The sequence below is a fragment of the Mus caroli genome, unplaced genomic scaffold (genome assembly GCF_978045245.1).
Source record: "Mus caroli unplaced genomic scaffold, Mus_caroli_1 scaffold_5, whole genome shotgun sequence".
Lineage (NCBI taxonomy): Eukaryota > Metazoa > Chordata > Mammalia > Rodentia > Muridae > Mus > Mus caroli.
Window position 1 is genome coordinate 37005987 of NW_028227260.1, and position 21558 is coordinate 37027544.

The 21558-nt window shown below is 39.5% G+C and overlaps 1 protein-coding gene across 1 annotated transcript in view; it reads right to left on the bottom strand.

Annotated features, from left to right (window-relative positions):
• Cenpi (centromere protein I) overlaps positions 1-21558 on the bottom strand; it is a 54662-nt gene that overhangs the window by 23266 nt on the left and 9838 nt on the right. The window contains exons 7-14 of the mRNA XM_021153340.2: positions 21195-21302; positions 14499-14547; positions 14175-14221; positions 2850-2939; positions 2385-2513; positions 1677-1838; positions 1326-1446; positions 200-291 (exon numbers count right to left, since the gene is read on the bottom strand). Of these exons, the coding sequence (XP_021008999.1) occupies positions 200-291; positions 1326-1446; positions 1677-1838; positions 2385-2513; positions 2850-2939; positions 14175-14221; positions 14499-14547; positions 21195-21302 (798 nt within the window). The remainder of the gene's footprint in view (positions 1-199; positions 292-1325; positions 1447-1676; positions 1839-2384; positions 2514-2849; positions 2940-14174; positions 14222-14498; positions 14548-21194; positions 21303-21558) is intronic.

Genomic DNA, 21558 nt, shown 5'->3' on the forward strand with positions numbered 1-21558 from the left:
TTGGTAGAACTGCTTGCTTAGTATGAACAATGCCCTGGGTTTGATCCCCAATACTGCAAAATATCAGGTATATGTCTGTGATACATAAGACTGTACCTCCAACAACGAAGAATGTCAGATACTTAAGAAAATACTTACAAGCAACAGCCAAATACATCTTAAGAATGATGGAATCACTAGAAACCAAATTGAACCTTACTTGTAAGAAGCACTGTACCCTGATGACCATGTCCAGAAGGTTTATAAATTCCTCTTCTTGTTCATAATTATTTATATTATACCACACACATTCTAGAGAAGAAATCATAAATATAAGCATCTGGTCAGACGATAATAAAGATGATACAGAATACATGTATGACTACTCTCTAGTGACAGAGAAATGACAAATTGAAAAGTTGTAAGATTTGAATAAGATGGCTGTGACCCTGTAGATCTCAATACGGATTTGGAAGTGATAGTTAGCAAACATGGTAACAGAGGGGAACGCTGACAGGAAAAACACTAGAAAAGTTTCCTTACAATGAGTAATATCAGCTTCATGACACAGAAATCCAAGTGACTATAAACACATGGTTGAAAATAGATAGGGGGAGTTGAATATAAGCTACAAGTAGTAGGAAGTTACAAATTAAAAATTGAATGACTTGTATCAAATCTCCTGTAAGACTTTAAATCAAAGGAACACTCATCATAGAGACTAAAACTGATTGCAAAGATGTCAATAGTCCCAAGTTGCTTATGCAAGAAATAAGCACTTGTGATAGCAAAATTCCTAGAAAAAAATGGCAAGAAAGGGGTCAGGTTTTACTGGGGCACACATGAAAGCCTCTCTGCTGTCACTTCCTTTAGCTCTTTAATTAAAAAAAATTGCTAATACCTAATGTGCTATTAGAGGCAGGACTTGATTTGGTACACATGGCCATGCTGGTTAGTCACCGGAAAGAATCACGTCTATTCTACAATAAAAAGGTAATATTCTGTCTTGCAAATTGACTTTCTCTCAGTTGGCTTAACACTGATCTAACCACTCTTGCCAGTTCCTGGGAATACAATGAAGAACGCTGAGATTAAGACCAGTCATCTGGTCAATTCTGATGCTCATATAGCAGTGTTTATTTAATACCACTCCTTTTTTATTGTCTTTAAATGATAACACGACAAGTATTCATGTTCAGGATATATGATTACTAGAAAAGTGATTATAACATTTCTATAAATATATAAAAATACTAAATTCTAGAATTTTTAATTTATCATAAGACAGCTGTTTACTACCTTCTTCGATTCTAATTTACCTGATGCTTTAGAGCATCAATTCTTACCTTCTTGTAATGCTTGACTCAACCAATAAGAGATCCTCAGTAAGATTGACTCATCTTTGACACAGTTAATATAGTGAAGTAGCAGAGGGCTGTTTAGCACTGAGCACATCTGAGAAGGGAGCTGTAAGATGAAGCAAGTTACCAGTTAGTATAGGAATGTATGCTACAGTGAGAAGTGAAACAGTAGATAGGAAACATACAACAAAAGTAAAGGGTCTGGGGTCTGGAGTAAGGCTCAGTGTAGAGTCGTTCCCTAGCATGAGTGAGGCTGAGTTCAGTCCCAAGTACTGAAAAAAGAGGCTCTCCAGATCAAACAGAAAATCCGAATCAGCACCTGCACCAGTCACATACCTCCAAACAATGAATGCTCTCTAAAAGCTGAGGGAGACGTTGGAGCTGTTCTAGTGGAAGTGATCGATCATTGCTGAGATAGTCATACAGGCTTGTCGTCTTCTCTCCATATTCTTTGTTAGCAGAATGTAGTGCTGGTATAACTGAGTGAGAATTCCACTTCTTAAGGAGAAAAGATAATACAACGATTTATCAATGTACCAAAAAAGACAAGTTTAAAAAAGGTAAAATCAGAAATGGTGATAGACTCTCTTAATCCCAACAGTCAGAAATGGTGGTACACTCTCTTAATCCCAACAGTCAGAAATGGCGGTACACTCTCTTAATCCCAACAGTCAGAAATGGCGGTACACTCTCTTAATCCCAACAGTCAGAAATGGCGGTACACTCTCTTAATCCCAACAGTCAGAAATGGCGGTACACTCTCTTAATCCCAACAGTCAGGAGGCAGAAGCCAAGTCTAGTCAACATAGCAAGTTTCAGGCCATCCAGGCTATATTTTAGAAAAATACAATCTCAAAAATAAATAGATAAAAAGTAAATAAATCTGTAAAATCGGTTGTTAAGATGTTTCATTTAATGGGAGTCTGGATGTGGTCTGCATAGAATACTAGATTATCAAAATCTATTTAAATATCTATGGTCACCACCACCTGGACGCTTACTGTTTTTGAAGCCACAAGTCCTTTGGTACTTTATATTACTTACCCTCTTTAGAGAACGGCCCGTAGTTGGACCTAATGGAAGGTTTAGAGGTTTTGGGAAAGCTCCCTGGTTCCTTAGCCTCACAGCAAGGGAAGCTGAAGTCCACAGATTTTTTGAATTACTGAAAAAGATCTATAAATTTAGGTAAAGAAAAGAGGATTAGGTACTCATGAATCAGAGCAATTAAGTCTAAAATTATTAACTGAATGCATATTGATTATGAAATTTTATATTCTTATAAATCCATTTAATGTTTTAGTTCAAATCTTTAAATTAACTTCATGAAAAACAATGCATTTTGCCAAAGTTGTGGTGCAAATCTGTAGTCCCAGCATTTGGGAAACCAAGAAAGGAAGATGAGTTAGAGGCCAGCCTGAGGTTCCACACCACAACCGTTTCCCAAACAAAGCAAAATAAACAAAAATGTGTTCGAATCTCTGTAGGCCTTCTCCCTCAGTAATCCCTTACCTTCTTCCTTACAGGCAAAGATACAGAAATCAAAGTAGGAGCGAAGAACTTATACAGTGACAACAAAGCCTGGAGGTGGGGCTGCATTCCCTGAAATAAAGTAAGAATTTTTCATTTATCAACTCAGTGGCCAAATGCAAACTTAGAGCTCATGTTAAACAAAAGGTAACAATAAACCAAGTCTAAACCTTTAGACTCCAATTTTACAATGTGACCGAACTATAAGAAGAAGCTAAACAAAGTGTGGCATGGTGGCAAGCACCTCCCAACAGTCTTCCCAACAATCACAAACACAAGTGGAAACTCCGTGGGTTCGGAACCAGCCTGGTCTACATAGGCAGCAGCAAGTTTGAAAAAGTCATGTGTGGTGGTATGCAGAGCCAGGGAGATCCTAGGGGTGACTTGCCCAGTAGGTCACTTGCCAGCCAGCCTAGCCTACTTGACAAGCTTGAATAGTGAAGAGGTCCTATCTCAAAAAAAAGTAGATAGGGACTGATAAGATGGCTCAGTGGGTAAAGACAACTGCCTGATGCCATGAGTTCACTCCTGGACCTGAATGGTAGAAAGAGAAAACCAACTATAGCAAGTTGTCCTCTGACCTCCATAAGCATGCCATGGCATACTCACACACCTGCACACGTGCGCGCACACACATACACACACACAGACAGAGACAGAGACTGACTTCACAATTTAAGGAGTCATTTCTGCTGGATGCCTACATTTAATACAGCAGATTACTTTTTAAAAAAGCATATAATTTAAAATCTAAGCAAGTAACCAAGTCTTTTTAAGACATTAAAATTTTGCTGAATTAAATACTATACAAAGTAAGACAGCAAATAACACTTAGAAACACAGTAGTCCTAAAATTCATGGGGATGTATTACAAGAAATGAATTGTGAGTGAGTTCGTGACTACATGAACATCCTTCTTCTGGTTAGCTCTTTATCAATTTAACACAAGCTAAAGACTTGTGTTAAAGACTGAGAAGAGAAAAATCACAATTGAGAAAATGCCTCCAGCGCTAACTAGCACTGATTGTTCTTCCAGAGGACCCAAGTTTGATTTCCAGCATGACAGTTCACAACTATAAGTAACTCCAGTTCGGGGGGGGGGGGGGACTCTGCCACCTTTTCAGGTCTCCATGGGCACTCCATGAGCATTGTGCAGATATACATACTGGCAGAACATCTATATACATAAATAATTTTTAAAAATTAGTTTTTAAAGGAAATGTCTCTGTCAGACTGCCTGTAGGCAAGTCTATAGGCCATATTGCTCCATGGCCTCTGCTTCAGTTCCTACCCTAATTTTCCCCCAATATGGACTACATAAACTGTAAGCTAATAAACTTTCTGTGGGAAGTTTCTTTTGGTCATGGTGTTTTATCATAGCAATAGAAGGGAAACTAGGATACTCATAGAATCGACTTAACCTTACATGGGATGGCCTATTGTTAGGCTCTATGGTACACACCACTGTATATGGTCAATTGTTAACTAAAACATGAGATGGAACATGACTTTATTCCACTCACAGACACTCATGTAACCCAGACTGGCCTCAAACTTGCTATGTAGCTGAAAATGACCTTAAATTGCTGATTTGTCTGTCTCCACTTCCCAAATGCTAGGGTTACAGGTATATGCATAATGTCCACTTTTAAGTGGTTCTAGGATTTGAACTCAGAGCTTTGTGCATACTAAGTAAGCACTCTATCAACTAAGCTATACCCCCCGCTTAAAACTTATTAAATTTTTATTCTTAACCTTTTATTTTTATTAACATCATATGTATATATAATATTAATTGGATTTAATATCATTATTCAGCATTAACAGCTTAATACAACTTGCATTTTTCATTGCATTGTTGACTATTGCAATAACCCTACCTCCCTGTATTCCTCTAATATAGTCTTTCAATTGATATTAATAGTCCATATTAACACGGACACTTTTTAACAACTACATGTGACATTAGTCTTTGTGTCTGGCTCCTTTTGTTCATCCTTAATGTCTTCTAGTTTCATCCAATTTGCTGCAATAAGATTTCATTCTTCGTTATAGCTGAACATAGTCCATTTTACATATTTAAAATGTCCTTTTTATTCTGTCCTTTATAGAAAAGTACCTCAGCTGATTGTATCTTACCACGATAAGTGCCACAATAAGTAAAGGAATATAGGGACCACTTTGCTATGTTGACTTCATTTGCTTTCCATGTGAACCTAGAACACTACATTGTATGGTAGCTCTATTTTTAGGGCTTGTTTTTTTTTGGGGGGGGGCAGGATTCCATATGCTCTTCATAATGGCTGTACTAATTTAAGTTTAAATAAGTACTACTAATAAATGAGTTTCATTTTTTTTCCAACTAAAAATAGATCTGACTTCAGATCAGCTATACCACTCATGGGCATATACCCAAAGGAAGCTAAATCAGGTATCAGACACACACTTGTGCATACATGTTTATTGTTGCACTATTCACAGTAGCAAAAATATGTAACTAAGCAGCTATAGAGACACTCAGGGGCTACCCACATGGAAGTTAACAGCTGTTTGTTAATCCCAATTCTGGGGTCTGCTGCCCTCTTCTGGCCTCTGTAGGCACTGCATGTATGTGGTATACACACACATACAGGAAAACATATAAAATGAATAAATTTTACATTTTTTAAAAATATTGAACCAAGATGTCAATAAAGGTCAATTGATAAAGAAAATGTGACAAACATGCACAGTAGCATTTTATTCACCTATAAAGAAGAAAATTTATATCATTTGAAAATGAACTAGAGATCATGATGAGTGAAATAAATCAGACTAAGAGAACTGTCATGTTTTTGCTTCTGTGAGGAATCTAGAATTAAATATAAATATATCAGCCAGCCACAATAGTATCTGCCTGTACTCCCGGCACTGGAGAGGCAGAGGCAGGAAAACTGGCAAAAGTTTAAGGCCAGCCAGGTCTACATAGCACATTTAAAGAGAACTAGGTCTTCATGGAAAGACCCAGGCTCAAAAAGATAAAAGGTATGGTGTAGTGTGGTGTGTATGTGTGTACATATATACACACATATTAAATGTCACATATATGCATGATGTAAAATTAAAATGAAGCCTATGAAGGGGACAAATGTGTAAAATAAGGGGAAAAGAGAGTTAATTTGAGGAAGAAGACAAACAAAATATTCTATGCTTCCCTAATATATAGAATGTGTAGAACTCTCTATATATGGACATATATGTGTATATGCATATGGATATGACATGAAATCACCAGTGATGGAGAAAATAAAAAGAGCAATAGTACAATGATATAGTAAAATACCATAACCAAACCCCTTAATTTGTACAATAACTTTAAAAAGTAATTATAAAAGTTCCAAAAGGGCTGGGAAGAAAAATAGATAAAAAAGTATTTCCTGCAAAGTCGGAAAAGCTGAGCTTGCATCTCAGACCCACATGGTGGAAGGAGAGAACCGAGGGAAATGACTCTTCTAACTGTTCTGACCTCCACATGTGAGCTATGGCATGTAGCGCCCACATGTGTACATCTACACCCACTCCATACAAATAACTAAATAAATAAATATAGAAGAAATGTGATTTTTCAAGACTTTCAAACAAATGAGCAAAACCAGTCCCCATTATTCACACTAGCAATTGATTTGTGGGTGAGAAGGGTTGATAATAGCCATTCCAGCTTTGATGAGACACTATCTTTTAGTAGTGATATGTATTTCCCTATGGTTAATGATACTGGACATTTTTTTCACATATTTGTTGATTATTTATAACTCAATTAAACTCTTTAGAAAACAACAACAATAGTCAATGCTGAAAACATCTCTGGCACCTGTAAACTCACTACTGTGTTTGAGCTGGGCTTGTTTTCTTTTTAAGTAGAAGCTCATTATGTAGCCCAAGTAGCCCTTCTGCCTCTGCTTCCTACGAGCTGGGAAAACAGGAATGGGATGTTTTGCCAGAAATATATATTTATGGAATTAGACAAAAGTTCAGCAGAGGGATTGCCTTACAAGCAGAAATGATCTGAGTTCCATCTCAGAACTAAAACATTCAAGAGCCAAAGCTGGGAGGTGGGGGGAGCATATGCGTGAAATCACCCAGCTGAGGAGGGTGAGGCAGGCAGATCCCCGCGACTCTCTGACCAACCAGCCCTAACCTATGTGGTCAATTTCAGGACAAAAAAAAAAAAAAACTGTCTCAAAAACTGCAGGCAGCATTTGAAAAATGATACATTATGTTGTCCTCTGTCCTGTACATACACCCCCCCCCCCCAACGCACACACACAGACAAACACACAGCCCTTCCAGTCTGTGCCTTCTGCCAGGGAAGCTCATCAGCTTGTCTGCCCATCTGAAGATCCCACACTCTGAAGGCCTCCCAGGCAATCTGCTGTAGCCAGGGCCACAGGTCTCCCAGGAAACCTGCAGCAACCCAGGGACACAGGAGGCAGGCTCCAGACAGAGACACCCAGGTCAGTTAACACCAGATATAACCAGATGATGAGAGGTAAGCACAAGACCATAAGCAACAAAAGCCAATATACTTTGGCACCATCAAAACCCAGTTCTCCCACCACAGCAAGCTCTGGATACACCAAGACACTTGAAAATCAGGAAGCTGACTTAAAATCTTATCTCATGAAGATAATAGAGTCCTTTAAGGAGGATATAAAAAAAAAATCACTGAAAGAAATACAGGAAAACAAGGTAGAAGCTCTTAAAGAGGAAACAAATAAATCCTGTAAAGAAATACAGGAAAACATAATCAAACTGGTGAAAGAATTGAACAAATCGGTCCAAGACCTAAAAGTGGAAGTAGAAACAATAAAGAAAACACAAATGGAGGCAAACCTGGAAATGGAAAACCTAGGAAAGAGATCAGGAGATACAGATGCAAGCATCAACAACAGAATACAAAGAGATAGAAGAGAGAATCTATGGTATCAGGTATAGAAAATACCATAGAAAACATTGACACAACAATGAAAGAAAATGCAAAATGCAAAAAGCTCCTAACCCAAACCATCCAGGAAATCCAGAACACAAAGAGAAGACCAAACCTAAGGATAACAAGTATAGAAGAGAGAGAAGATTCCCAACTTAAAGGGCCAGTAAATATCAACAAAATTATAGAAGAAAACTTCCCTAACCTAAAGAAAGACATGCCCATAGACATAAATGCCTACAGAACTCCAAATAGATTGGACCAAAAATGAAATTCCTCCAGTCACATAATAATCAAAACACCAAATGCACAAAACAAAGATAGAATATTAAAAGCAGTAAGGAAAAATGGTCAAGTAACATATAAAGCAGACCTATCACAATTACAGCAGACTTCTTGCCAGAGACTATGAAAGCCAGAAGATCTGGGCAGATATCATACAGACTCTAAGAGAACACAAATGCCAGCTCAGGCTACTGTACCCAGAAAAACTCTCAATTATAGACAGAGAGATAAAAATATTCCATGACAAAATCAGATTTAAACAATATCTATCTACCAATCCAGCCCTACAGAGGATTCTAGAAGGAAAATTCCAACAGAAGGAGGGTACCTGCAGCAAAGAAAACACAAGGTATTAATTATCTCACAACAAAAACCAAAAGGAGAGAATCACATGCACATAATGCCACCTAAAACAACAAAGATAACAGAAACTAACAATTATCTGTCTTTAATATCTCTCAATATTAACAGACTCAATTCCCCTATAAAAAGATATAAGCTAACAGACTGGATACACAACAGGATCCACGAGATATACAAGAAACACACCACAATAACAAAGACAGACACTATCTTAGAGTAAAAGGATGGAAAAGAGTCTTCCAAGCTAATGATTCCAAGAAACAAGTGGGGATCATCATCCTAATATCCAATTAAAGAGATTTTCAGCTAAAAGTTATTCAGCGAAATGGGGAAGGACACTTCATATTCATCAAAGGAAAAATCCACCGAGATGAACTCTCAATTCCGAACATCTATGCCCCAAATGCAAGGGCACCCACATTCATAAAAGAAACTACTAAAGCTCAAAACGCATATAGAACCACACACAATAATAGTGAGAGACTTCAACACCCTGCTCTCTCCAATGAACAAGTCATTGAAACAGAAAACTAAACAGAGACACAGTGAAACTAATAGAGGTTACCACGACAGATATCACTCTAAAAGAAAATACTACACCTTCTCCTCAGCACCTCAGGGTACCTTCTCCAAAACTGACCATATAATTGGTCACAAAACAGGCCTCAACAGACACAAAAATATTGAATTAATCCCATGTATTCTATCTGACCACCATGGACTGAGGCTGGTCTTCACCACCACCACCACCACCACCACCACCACCACCACCAGAAAGCCCACACACACATGGAAGCTGAACAACTATCTACTCAATAAGTTGATCGGGGAAGAAATAAAGAAAGAAACTAAAGACTTCCTGGCATTCAATGAAAATGATGACATAACATACCCAAACTTATGGGACACAATGAAAGCAGTCCTAAACGGAAAATTCACAGCACTAAGTGCCCTCTTAAAGAAACTGGAGAGATTTTACACTAGCAACCTAACAGCACATCCGAAAACTATAGAACAAAAAGAAGAAAACACACCCAAGAAGAGCAAAGGGCAGGAAATAATCAAACTCAGGGCCAAAAATCAACCAAATAGAAACAAAGAGAACTATACAAAGAATCAACAAAATCAAAAGCTGGTTCTTTGAGAAAAACAAGAAGATAGATAAACCCTTAAGGCCGACTAACCAGAGGGCACAGAGACAGTATCCAAATTAACAAAATCAGAAATGAAAGGGGAGATATAACAACAGAAACCGAGAAAATTAAAAAAAAAATCATTAGATCCTACTACAAAAGCCTATACTCAACAAAACTGGAAAATTTGGACGAAATGGAAGATTTTCTAGGTAGATACCAGGTACCAAAGTTAAACAGGATCAGATAAACCATCTAAACAGTCCCATAACCCCTAAAGAAATAGCAGCAGTCATTAAAAGTCTACCAACCAAAAAAAAAAAGCCCAGGACCAGAGAGGTTTAGTTCAGAATTCTATCAGACCTTCAAAGAAGACCTAATACCAATATTCTTCAAACTATTCCACACAATAGAAACAGAAGGAACACTACCTAATTTGTTCTATGAAGCGATATTTATGCTGATCTCTACACCACATAAAGACCTAACAAAGAAAAAAACTTCAGACCAATTTCACTTATAAATATCAATGCAAAAATACTCAATCTAATTCTCACAAACTGAATCCAAGAACACATTAAAAACATCATTCACCATAATCAAGTAGGCTTCATCCCAGGAATGAAAGATTGGTTCAATATATGAAAATCCATTAACATACTCTACTATATAAAAACTCAAAGAAAACAATCACATGATCATCTCATTAGATGCTGAAAAAGCATTTGACAACATATGACACCCCTTCACATTAAACGGATTGGAGAGATCAAGTATTCAAAGCCCATACCTAAACATAATAAAAGCAATATACAGCAAACCAACAGCCAATATCAAATTAAATGGACAGAAACAAGAAGCAATCCCACTAAAATCGGGTAGTAAACAAGGCTGCCCACTCTCTCCCTATCTATTTAATATAGTACTCAAAGTGCTAGCTAGAGCAATAAGACAACAAAAGGAGATCTAGGGGATACAAATTGACAAAGAAGAGGACAAGGTATCACTATTTGCAGATGATATGATAGTATACATAAGCAATCCCAAATATTCTACCAGAGAACTTCTACAGCTGAAAAACAACTTCAGCAAAGTGGCTGGATAAATATTAACTCAAACGAATCAGTAGCCTTCCTTTATACAAATGATAAATGGGCTGAAAACGAAAAGTAGGTAAATAACATCCTTCACAATAGTCACAAATAATATAAAATAGCTTGTTGTGACTCTAACCAAACAAGTAAAAGATCTATATGACAAGAACTTCAAGTCTCTCAAGAAAGAAATTGAAGAAGTCCTCAGAACATGGAGAGATCTCACATGCTCATGGATTGGTAGGATTAACATAGTAAAATGGCCATCCTACCAAAAGCAATCTACAGATTTAATGTAATCCCCATCAAAATTCCAACACACATCTCCACAGACATGCAAAGAGAAATTCCCAATTTCATATGGAAAAAAAACAGGATAGTGAAAACAATTCTTAACAATAAAAGAACTCCTAGGGGAATCACCATCCCTGACCTCAAGCTGTATTACAGAGCAATACTGATTAAAAAAAAAACTGTGTGGTACTGGCATAGAGACAGGCAGGTCAATCAATGAAATAGAACTGAAGATCAAGAAATAAACCCATATACTTATGGACACTTGATATTTGAGAAAGAAGCCCAAAATATGCAATGAAAAAGAGAAAGTTTCTTCAGTAAATGGTGGTGATCTAACTGGCAATCTGTATGTAGAAAAATGAAAATAGATCCATTTTGTCACCTTGCACAAAGCTCAAGTACAAGTGGATCAAGGACCTCAAAGCCAGATATAATGAATCTAATAGAAGAGAAACTGGGAAAGATCCACCAATTCATTGGAACAAAGTGGGTGGTAGTGGTGGTGGTGGTAATTTCCTTTTTTTTTTTTTTTTTTTTTTTGGTTTTTCGAGACAGGGTTTCTCTGTATAGCCCTGGCTGTCCTGGAGCTCACTTTGTAGACCAGGCTGGCCTCGAACTCAGAAATCCGCCTGCCTCTGCCTCCCGAGTGCTGGGATCAAAGGCGTGCACCACCACGCCCGGCTCAGGTAATTTCCTAAACAGAACTCCAATGGCTCAGGCTTTAAGATCAAGAATTGATAAATGGGACCGCATGAAGCTGGAAAGTTTCAGAAAGGCAAAGGACAGACTCAATAAGACAAATTGGCAACCTACAGATTGGGAAAATATCTTCACTAATGCCACATCTGATAGAGAGCTAATACCCAAAATATATAAAGAACTTAAGAAACAAACCTCCAAAAACCCAAACAACCCAATCAAAAACTAGGGCACAGAGTTAAACAGAGAATTCACAACAGAGGAATCTTGAAGGGCTGAGAAGCAATTAAAGAAATATTCAAAGTCCTTAGTCATCAGGGAAATGTAAATCAAAACGACCCTGAGATACCTACCATGTTACACCAATCAGAATGGCTAAGATCAAAACCTCAGGTGACTGCACGTGTTGGAGAGAATGTGGAGAAAGAGAAAAACTGCTCCATTGCTGGTGGGATTGCAAGCTGGTACAGCCACTCTGGAAATCAATCTGGAGGTTCCTCAGAAAACTGGAAATAGATCTACCTGAAGACCCAGCTATACCACTCTTGGGCATATACCCAAAAGATGCCCCTCCAGGCCACAGGGGCACGTGCTCCAAAATGTTCATAGTGGCCTGGCCTTGTTTGTGATAGCCAGAAGGTAAAAACAACCCAGATGTCCCATGACAGAAGAATGGATACAGAAAATGTGGTTCATTTACACAATGGAGTACTATTCAGCTATTAATAACGAGGACAACCTGAGTTTTGCAGGCAAATGGATGGAACTAGAAAATATCATCCTGAGTGTGGCATCATAGAATCAGGACGTGCATGGTATGTACTCACTAATACGTGGATATTAGACAAAAAAAAGTAGAGAATAACTAAGAAATAATCTATAGAACTCAAGAAGGTTAACAAGCAGAAGGGCCCAAGTGAGGATGCTTCAATCCCACTTGGGAAGAAGAAGAAAGCAATCACAGGAGGAAGAGGGATGGAGGGACCTGGGTGGGAGAGGAGAGGGGGAGGGGAAAGCAGAACGTGATTAGGTATTGAGGGAAGAGACAGGAAGAGCAGCCTTGAGGGCCAGTAGAATGAATGGAAATATGAAACCTAGTGGAGTGGGAGGTGGGGAGACCCTCCAGAATGTACTAGAGACCTGGGAGGTGAGAGACTCTCAGGACTCAAAGGGAGGGACCTTAGATGAAATGCCCAACAGTGGGGAGAGGGAAATCATAGAGCCCACCTCCAGTAGAAAGACAGGTGTTGTTGATTCTTTGTTGCCAGCCCACAGTCAAAAGTTATGACCTAGAATTGTTCCTGTCTAAAAGAACAGCAGGGACAAAAATGGAGAAGAGCCTGAGGGAAAGAAGGTCCAGTGACAGGCCCAAAGTGGGATCCAGCTCAAGCGGAGGCTCCAAGGCCTGCCACTATTAATGATGTTATGGTGTGCTTACAAACAGTAGCCTAGCATGGCTGTCCTCTGAGAGGCCCAACAAGCAGCTGAAAGAGTCAGATGCAGATATTTGCACCCAACCAATGGACAGAAGCTGCTGACCCTGGTGGTTGAATTAGGGAAAGGCTGGAAAAAGCTGAGGAGGAGGGGGCCCCATAGGAAGACCAGCAGTCTCAACTAACATGGACCCCTGAGATCTCTCAGACACTGAGCCACCAAACAGGCAGCATACAGGAGCTGGTCCAAGGCCCTGACACATATACAACAGCAGACTGCCTGGTCTGACCTCAGCGGGAGAAGCCCCTTGAGGCTCCAGGGAGTGGTGAGGCCTGGTACAGAGTGGGTAGGGGGAACATCGTCTTTAAGACAGTGGGGAGGAGAAACCAGATGAGGAACTGTGAGGGCAGACCAGGAAAGGGGCAATGACTGGACTGTAAAGAAATAAAATAAAAAACCCTGCCGGGCGTGGTGACGCACGCCTTTAATCCCAGCACTTGGGAGGCAGAGGCAGGTGGATTTCTGAGTTCGAGGCCAGCCTGGTCTACAAAGTGAGTTCCAGGACAACCAGGGCTACACAGAGAAACCCTGTCTCGAAAAAAACAAAAACAAAAACAAAAAAACCAAACCAAACCAAACAAAACAAAAAACCCTAAACACACACCTATACATACACACAGACATAATAATATACACAACACATTTTTTTTAAAAGAACACATATCACAGACACCTTTAGGACTTATCGTATGGTTAACTGAACTCATCTTTTTGGTAAAAATTAACATAGTGTAGTGGAGGTTAAACCAAGGCCTCATGCGTCGTAGGCAGGAACTCTGAACACGTCTCTCTTTTTTTCCTAAGCACTGACATTCACTCTCAGCTTTGATTATGTTTTTCATTTTGTTAGCTGAGTTCTCCAGGAAGTGAGTTCCTTCAAGCTAATGACTCACCAGTGGGCTTTGTGTCTCCAAAGCTTGGCTCAAAACCTAGCACAAAGCACAAATGGATTCTCCAGGGTGTTTGCTGCACTCACCATTTTGGCCTGGAGATCAAGCAATTTTCTCACACGAAATGGTTTGACTAGAAAACAGAGAGAAAAGTGGTTCTCAGCAATTGCTTCAGCAAAAGTCAGTTATACTTAATCACCATGTGAGTCATGCAATTTCTCACAACACATTCAAAATATAAATACCTCTTCAGTCAAGCCACTGTACAGATACTCTTAGATAAAAGTACTAAAAAACCAATTTTCAGAAAAGGAGTGTTGTCACACAACTATAGTGTTAATAGTTCTTTAAGTTTATAAAGGATGAAGCCAATGCTGGGTCTGTAATTGAACTGGGGTGAAAACACTTACCATTCTCCCTTTTGGTCAGTAAATATAACAAATGGCAAACATACGGGCACTGTTAAAATGAAATAAAAAAATGAAAACGGACAATGTTAGTTTGAATAAAATAACATACCATAGCCTCCTCAAATGTCAATCATATGCTAAGTAAAAGAATTTTAGGCCTTCACTGAACAATAATTTCCCTATCAAAAATGCTGGATACCAGTGATTAAGTGAACTGAGACATTTCAAGGCACTTAATGAAAAAGCTGAAGGATGGTACCTAAGTCTAGACACAGAATTCACTGGAGAGTTATACATACTGTTGTTTACAGATAGCTTACTTAAAAGTAAGTTTCCACAATGATTTTAATGTGTGTTTGACTATGGCTTGTTGCATGAAGCAAGACATTTTCCACTTTTCATCTTCATGAGTTATAGGCCCGAATAAAGGTATGAATGCATGCATTCTTGCATGTGCACACTTGGAGATCAGATTTGAATTGTTAAATGCTTTCAATTTCAGATTTTCTGACTATGTGTGCTCAAACCTGCATGTGACAGTGATTTTCTTTTTTGAGAAAACTGCTTCAATTGGTGACAAGATAAGTGAGAATTATTGTTTTGCCTTTTATGTATGACTACTTGCCTACATATATATACTTACACCACATATCCACCTGGTGCCAATGAAGGCCAGAAGAGAACATTGGATCCTCTGGAACTGGAGTTACAGACAGCTGTGAGCCATCCTGTGGTTTCTGGGAACTAAACCAGATGTGCAGATTGGCCTTCATATGGGTCCCTGAAACAACTGGAGCAGGGGCTGTCCCAAAAGCTCTTTCTTAACCATGGGATATATTCTTCTAGTTGGGTTGCCTTGTCTGGACTCAGTGGGAGAGGATGCACCTAGCCTAGCAGAGACTTGAAGTGCCAAGGTTGGAGGCTACTCAGGGGCCCCACCCACTCAGAGGAGAAGGGGAATGGGATGGGAGGAAAGATTGTAGGAGGGGATGACCAGAAGAAGGGCAGTGAGTGGGATGTAAAGTGAATAGGTAAAACATTAATAAAATAAAATGGAAGTTATATATAAGAAAAAAAAAAGAGTATTCTGGTAATTGAAAACAAAATTACATGTAAAAGTGCATTAAAATATTTTAATGTTGCTTCAAAAATAGAGAAACTTAAGTAATAGTGTAGAAAAATACTAAGGAATTATATAGCCATGTAAATTGTTGTTTAAATACATAAAACGCTATGAAAAAAAGAGTTGCCTTGGTCATGGTGTCTCTTCACACAACAGAAACCCTAAGACACTAAGATACAAAATTAAAACTTTTATCCTTGGGGCTAGAATGATGGCTCAGAGGCTACAAGCACTTGTTCTTCCAAAGGATTCCAATTTGATTTCCAGCACACAACAAAGTGGCTCAAAGTCATCTGTAACTCTAGTTCCAAGGGACCTACTGCCCACTCTGACTTTCTTGGGTTCCTGTCTGCACAAGGTGCAAATATATACACTCAGGTGCATACAAATACACATAAGTACATTTTTGAAACTTTTGTCCTGGTTTCCCACTTTAAAGCATTTTATTCTATTTTATACTATTTAAAAGATCATTTTCAATGATGCCTCATTTTCCATGGAATAGACAGAATTCTTTTGTGTGCAGGGCTCTGCACACATTAAGTAGAAGCTGTCTCTGAGTTCTAATGCCAGCCAATTATACCATAAATTTAAGCAACAACTTGTCTACAATCTGGCAAATAGGACCCACTCAATATATTTTTTATTAAGTTGCTGGATGACCGGTCTTCATTTTAAGTGTCCATCTGTTCACTTGTTAGAGGGTTTACCTAGCATGCATAAAGCCCTGGGATTACAAACAGGTCTGCTGGTTCAGACCTATAATCCTGGCACTCTGGTGGTAGAAATAAGATCAGAAGTTTAAGACAGTCCTCAGCTACATAGCAAGTAGGAAGCCAGTATGAGATACTTTAAACCCTGACACAGACAGATAGATGGATGGATGGATGGATGGATGGATGGATGGATGAATGGATGATGATAGATGAATGGGCAGGCTGGCAAGCAGGCGGGGGGGGGGGGGAGTGCCACTCCCACTCATTCCTGCATTGCCAAATAGTTAGTTTGAAATTATACCTGTTGTAACTAAAATAATATGGCCCTCACATATAAAAATATTTACTTCTGGACCTTTAAGTTTGTTAATACTTGCTGTCAATGACCAAAAGTGTAAAAGTCAATTATAGATGGTCATGGTGGCTCACAACTTTAATCTCAGGACTTGAGAGGCAGAAACAGGCAGATCCCTGTGAGTTCAAGGCCACCCTGGGTATATATCAAGTTCCAGTACAGCCAGAGCTTATCTCACAAAAGAAGAAAACGAGTCAACTACTTAGTGGGAACAGAAAAGGCGGCCCAGCAGATAAAAGCCCAGACTGTGCAAACCGGACCCCTGGACTGAACACTGGAAGGAACAAACCAACTCGCACACATTCCCTTGGTCTTTCCATGCTTGCAGTGCTGAGTGCACAGCCACACTCACACACTTAAAGCATACCCACATGCATGCACATGTACACACATATGTACACACACGTAATAAATACACTAGGTTTTCAAAGAACAACACAATGATAGTCTTTAAACAAATTGGCATATTAGTAGTTGTTACCCTATACTTTGAAGGATAGCATATTCTAAACTGCTTTTTCTGCACTTAGGAATGGATTCAGATAGACTCTAAACATAATTTGAAGAAGAAAGAATTTAGATTTCGGTACAAATTCATTACCTCACACCCCTAGGATATGAGCCATTAGCAACACTATTCATCATGTTGAATACAAAATGAATGCCATCCAATTGCTGGCCTGAGGCTCCAGCTGGTATTATGGGGAATCTGACATTCTCCTTTAATCACATCTAGGAAGGAAAAATCCATATGCATCTCAAACACTGTAGTTGCCTTGATGGCAAATATTTAACTGCCACATCTGAGTCACTGCACAGAATCCTATCAAAGTCTATGAAAATGACTTTTAAGAAATAATGACTTTAAAAAGCTAACCCCTTTGCTGCTAGCCATGGTGACTGACTCACACCTACAACCCCCACACTTTTGAGAAGGCAGAAAGATAGTGAATCACGGTTATCCTGAACTATACAGGACACACTGTCTCAAACACACAAACCAGAAACTAGCACCAGTTAGATGGCTCAGCAGGAACAAAGCACTTGCAGCGGAAGTCTGATGACCTCGGGTCGAGCCCTGGAACCCAGAGTGGAAGGAGAGAAACAAGTCCTGAAAGTGGTTCTCTGATGTTCACATGGCCACCATGGCAGATATATACCCACACTCACATACAGTCCACCATGGCAGATACGTACACACACTCACAGACAGTCAGTCCACCATGCAGATACGTACACACACTCACATACAGTCCACCATGGCAGATACGTACACACGCTCACAGACAGTCAGTCCACCATGGCAGATATGTACACACACTCACATACAGCCCACCATGGCAGATACGTACACACACTCACAGACAGTCAGTCCACCATGGCAGATATGTACACACACTCACAGACAGCCCACCATGGCAGATACATACACACACTCACATACAGTCCACCATGGCAGATACGTACACACACTCACAGACAAGTCAGTCCACCATGCAGATACGTACACACACTCACATACAGTCCACCATGGCAGATACGTACACACACTCACATACAGTCCACCATGGCAGATACATACACACACTCACATACAGTTCACCATGGCAGATACGTACACACACTCACATACAGTAGTCCACCATGGCAGATACGTACCCACACTCACAGACAGCCCACCATGGCAGATATGTACACACACTCACAGACAGCCCACCATGGCAGATACATACACACACTCACATACAGTCCACCATGGCAGATACATACACACACTCACATACAGCCCACCATGGCAGATATGTACCCTCACTCACAGACAGCCCACCATGGCAGATACGTACACACACTCACATACAGTCCCCACCATGGCAGATACATACACACACTCACATACAGTCCACCATGGCAGATACATACACATACTCACATACAGCCCACCATGGCAGATATGTACACACACTCACAGACAGCCCACCATGGCAGATACATACCCATACTCACATACAGCCCACCATGGCAGATATGTACCCTCACTCACATACAGTCCACCATGGCAGATACATACACACACTCACATACAGTCCACCATGGCAGATACGTACCCTCACTCACATACAGTCCACCATGGCTGATACATACACACACTCACATACAGTCCACCATGGCAGATACATACACACACTCACAGACAGTCCACCATGGCAGATAAGTACCCACACTCACATACAGTCCACCATGGCAGATACATACACACACTCACAGACAGTCCACCATGGCAGATACGTACACACACTCTCAGACAGTCCACCATGGCAGATACATACACACACTCACATACAGTCCACCATGGCAGATACGTACACACACTCACAGACAGTCCACCATGGCAGATACATACACACACTCACAGACAGTCCACCATGGCAGTCCACCACACATACACACATAGTTCTCATTTTAAAAAGCCAATCATGGTCAACCAAAACAGCTCAGCAGGTAATGAAAAAAACAGTTCCTTGTTGCCACGTCTGATAAGCTGAGTTTAAGACAAAGATGCAAAGAGTGAACCAAGTCCAGCAAGTTGTCCTCTAACCTCCTCATATATGTTGTGGGATGCACACCCACATATCCACACAAAATAGATAAAATGTAGGGGGCAGCAAAATGGCTTCACAGGTAAAAAAAAACAAGTGCCTTCTGCCAAGCTGACAAGAGTAGTACAAGTCCCAGGAGTCACATGGTGGAAATAGTGGCCCAACTCCCTCAAGCTGTCCTCTGACGGCCACACATGTGCCCTGGCATATGTATGTACACAGACACTAAACAAAAAAGTATTCTTTAAAACAATAAAGTTCAACTTCCTTAAAAAAAAAAACAAAAAAAAACAAAATCCTCTACAATTTATCCCTAGCCCACATTTCTCAGTCTTACCAACTTCAACTAAGTCAGGCTGCTCCTATTTGTAGTCTCCTAAAACACAACTTCCCCATTGTACAGCCTTGCCTGAGATCCTCCCCTCAGAACTAACAAGACTTCCTTCTGTCAAAGCCCTAAACCACAGAACATGTTGGCACACCAGTACTTGGCAGGCAGAAGCAAGCAAATCTTTAAACTCAAGGGCAGCCTGATCTACATAGAAAGTTCCAAACTAGCCAGCGCTTCATAGTGAAACTGCCTTAAAAAAAAAAATCCCAAATCCAATTCACCCTTCCTAGGCTTGGCTCAATGCTTACATCTTTTAGGCCTTTACTAATCACTGATTTGCATGGTTTCATTTTCATTATTGTATAGTAGCTACTATCTTCTATTTTGCCACCTTTTATAATTCACCTTTTTAAAGTGTGTTGGGTGCTTTGTCTGCATTGTATATCTATGTATTACATGTCTGCATTGTATATCTATGTATTACATGTGTGCAGTGCCTACAGAGGCCAGAAGAGGGCACCTGATCCCCTGAAACGGAAGTTCTAGTAGATTAAAACTAAAGATAGTTTTGATCCACCCTGTAAGTGCTAGGAATTGAACCCAGGCCCTCTAAAAGAGCAGCAGCTGCTTGCTCTTAGCCACTGAGCCATCTCTCTTGAGCTGTTACCTTCATGTGGTTTCTTTAATTCACTTGCTACATTTTTATACTACTGAACTACATACAAAAAGCTCAATCTTTTTAATCTAGGGACTAGAAAGATGGCTCAGTGGTTAAGAGCACTTACTGCTCTTGTAGGGGACATGGGATCAATTCCTAGGCCCCACATGTCAGCTTACAACTGTTTATAATTCTAGTTCCAGGGAATCCAACAACATACTCCTCTGAACCCCATGGGCACTAAGCCTGCAGGCAGTTCCCAAGCATCCATGTAAGCAAAACACTCATACACATAATTACATCTTTAATAAAAAAATAAATTTATGCCTACCCAGAACAAGAAAAGAATCAGGAGGGTAACATGAATTTTCATAAATAAAATAAGTGTATGAATTCCATTCCCAAAGCTACGGGGAATTTGGTTAACTATGTGCGTTACGGAATCTGTAAACTATTGATTGTCCTTGAAGATCTTCTAGGCGGCCAGTAGGTTCATTTCTTGGCATTATTAATATACTAATGAGAATAACTGTGCTATTTAATAAAAAAAAATCAGTCTATTTGCAACTTGTGAAATGTAATATTTTCCTTCTTAATGCTTTTGATGTAGTTTTTGCAGTGTCGACAAAATTTAGACCAAGCCTCCCAAAGGATTCTGATGTGGTTTAAAAGGGGAAATGACAATCACTGGGCAAAATCAACAAGTCTGTCTGTAAGGTTTTCTTAAAAGATAGACAGCAAAAACCATAGATGCATTAATTTGTGAGACAGTGCGGCAAAGATGTCTGCTGTGTAATTCTTTATGTCTTCTGTATTCTTAACATATCTTTAAGTATAGAACATACATTAGGTGGCATGCCAATATGTACAAATATAGTATTTGACTGAAGCTCAATGCTGGTCGATATTTACTTACCAGAGTATCATCTTGCAATGAAGCAAAAAAGAAGCCATACAGAGAACTAATTTGCTTCTTATGATCAATAAAGTCAAACATCGCAACCAGCCAACGATAAAAAAGTACCTGTTTAACAGAGAAAAAGCACTGTCCTTAGAGAAATGTAACTAATTGTTACAAAAGAATGTTAATCCGCCCCCCTCAGTGTTATTTTAAAAGCTTCTAGCACCAAGTAGGATAATAGATTTTTATTTCGTTGTAAAAAATTCTTTTTGAGCAGGGTCCTTTTATCAAGCTCTATTGTTCTGAAACCACAGGTTATGTACAAAAGGCCACTGCCATTACTCCAGAAGTGGCTCTTCTCTGCTAGCCCTTAAGCAGC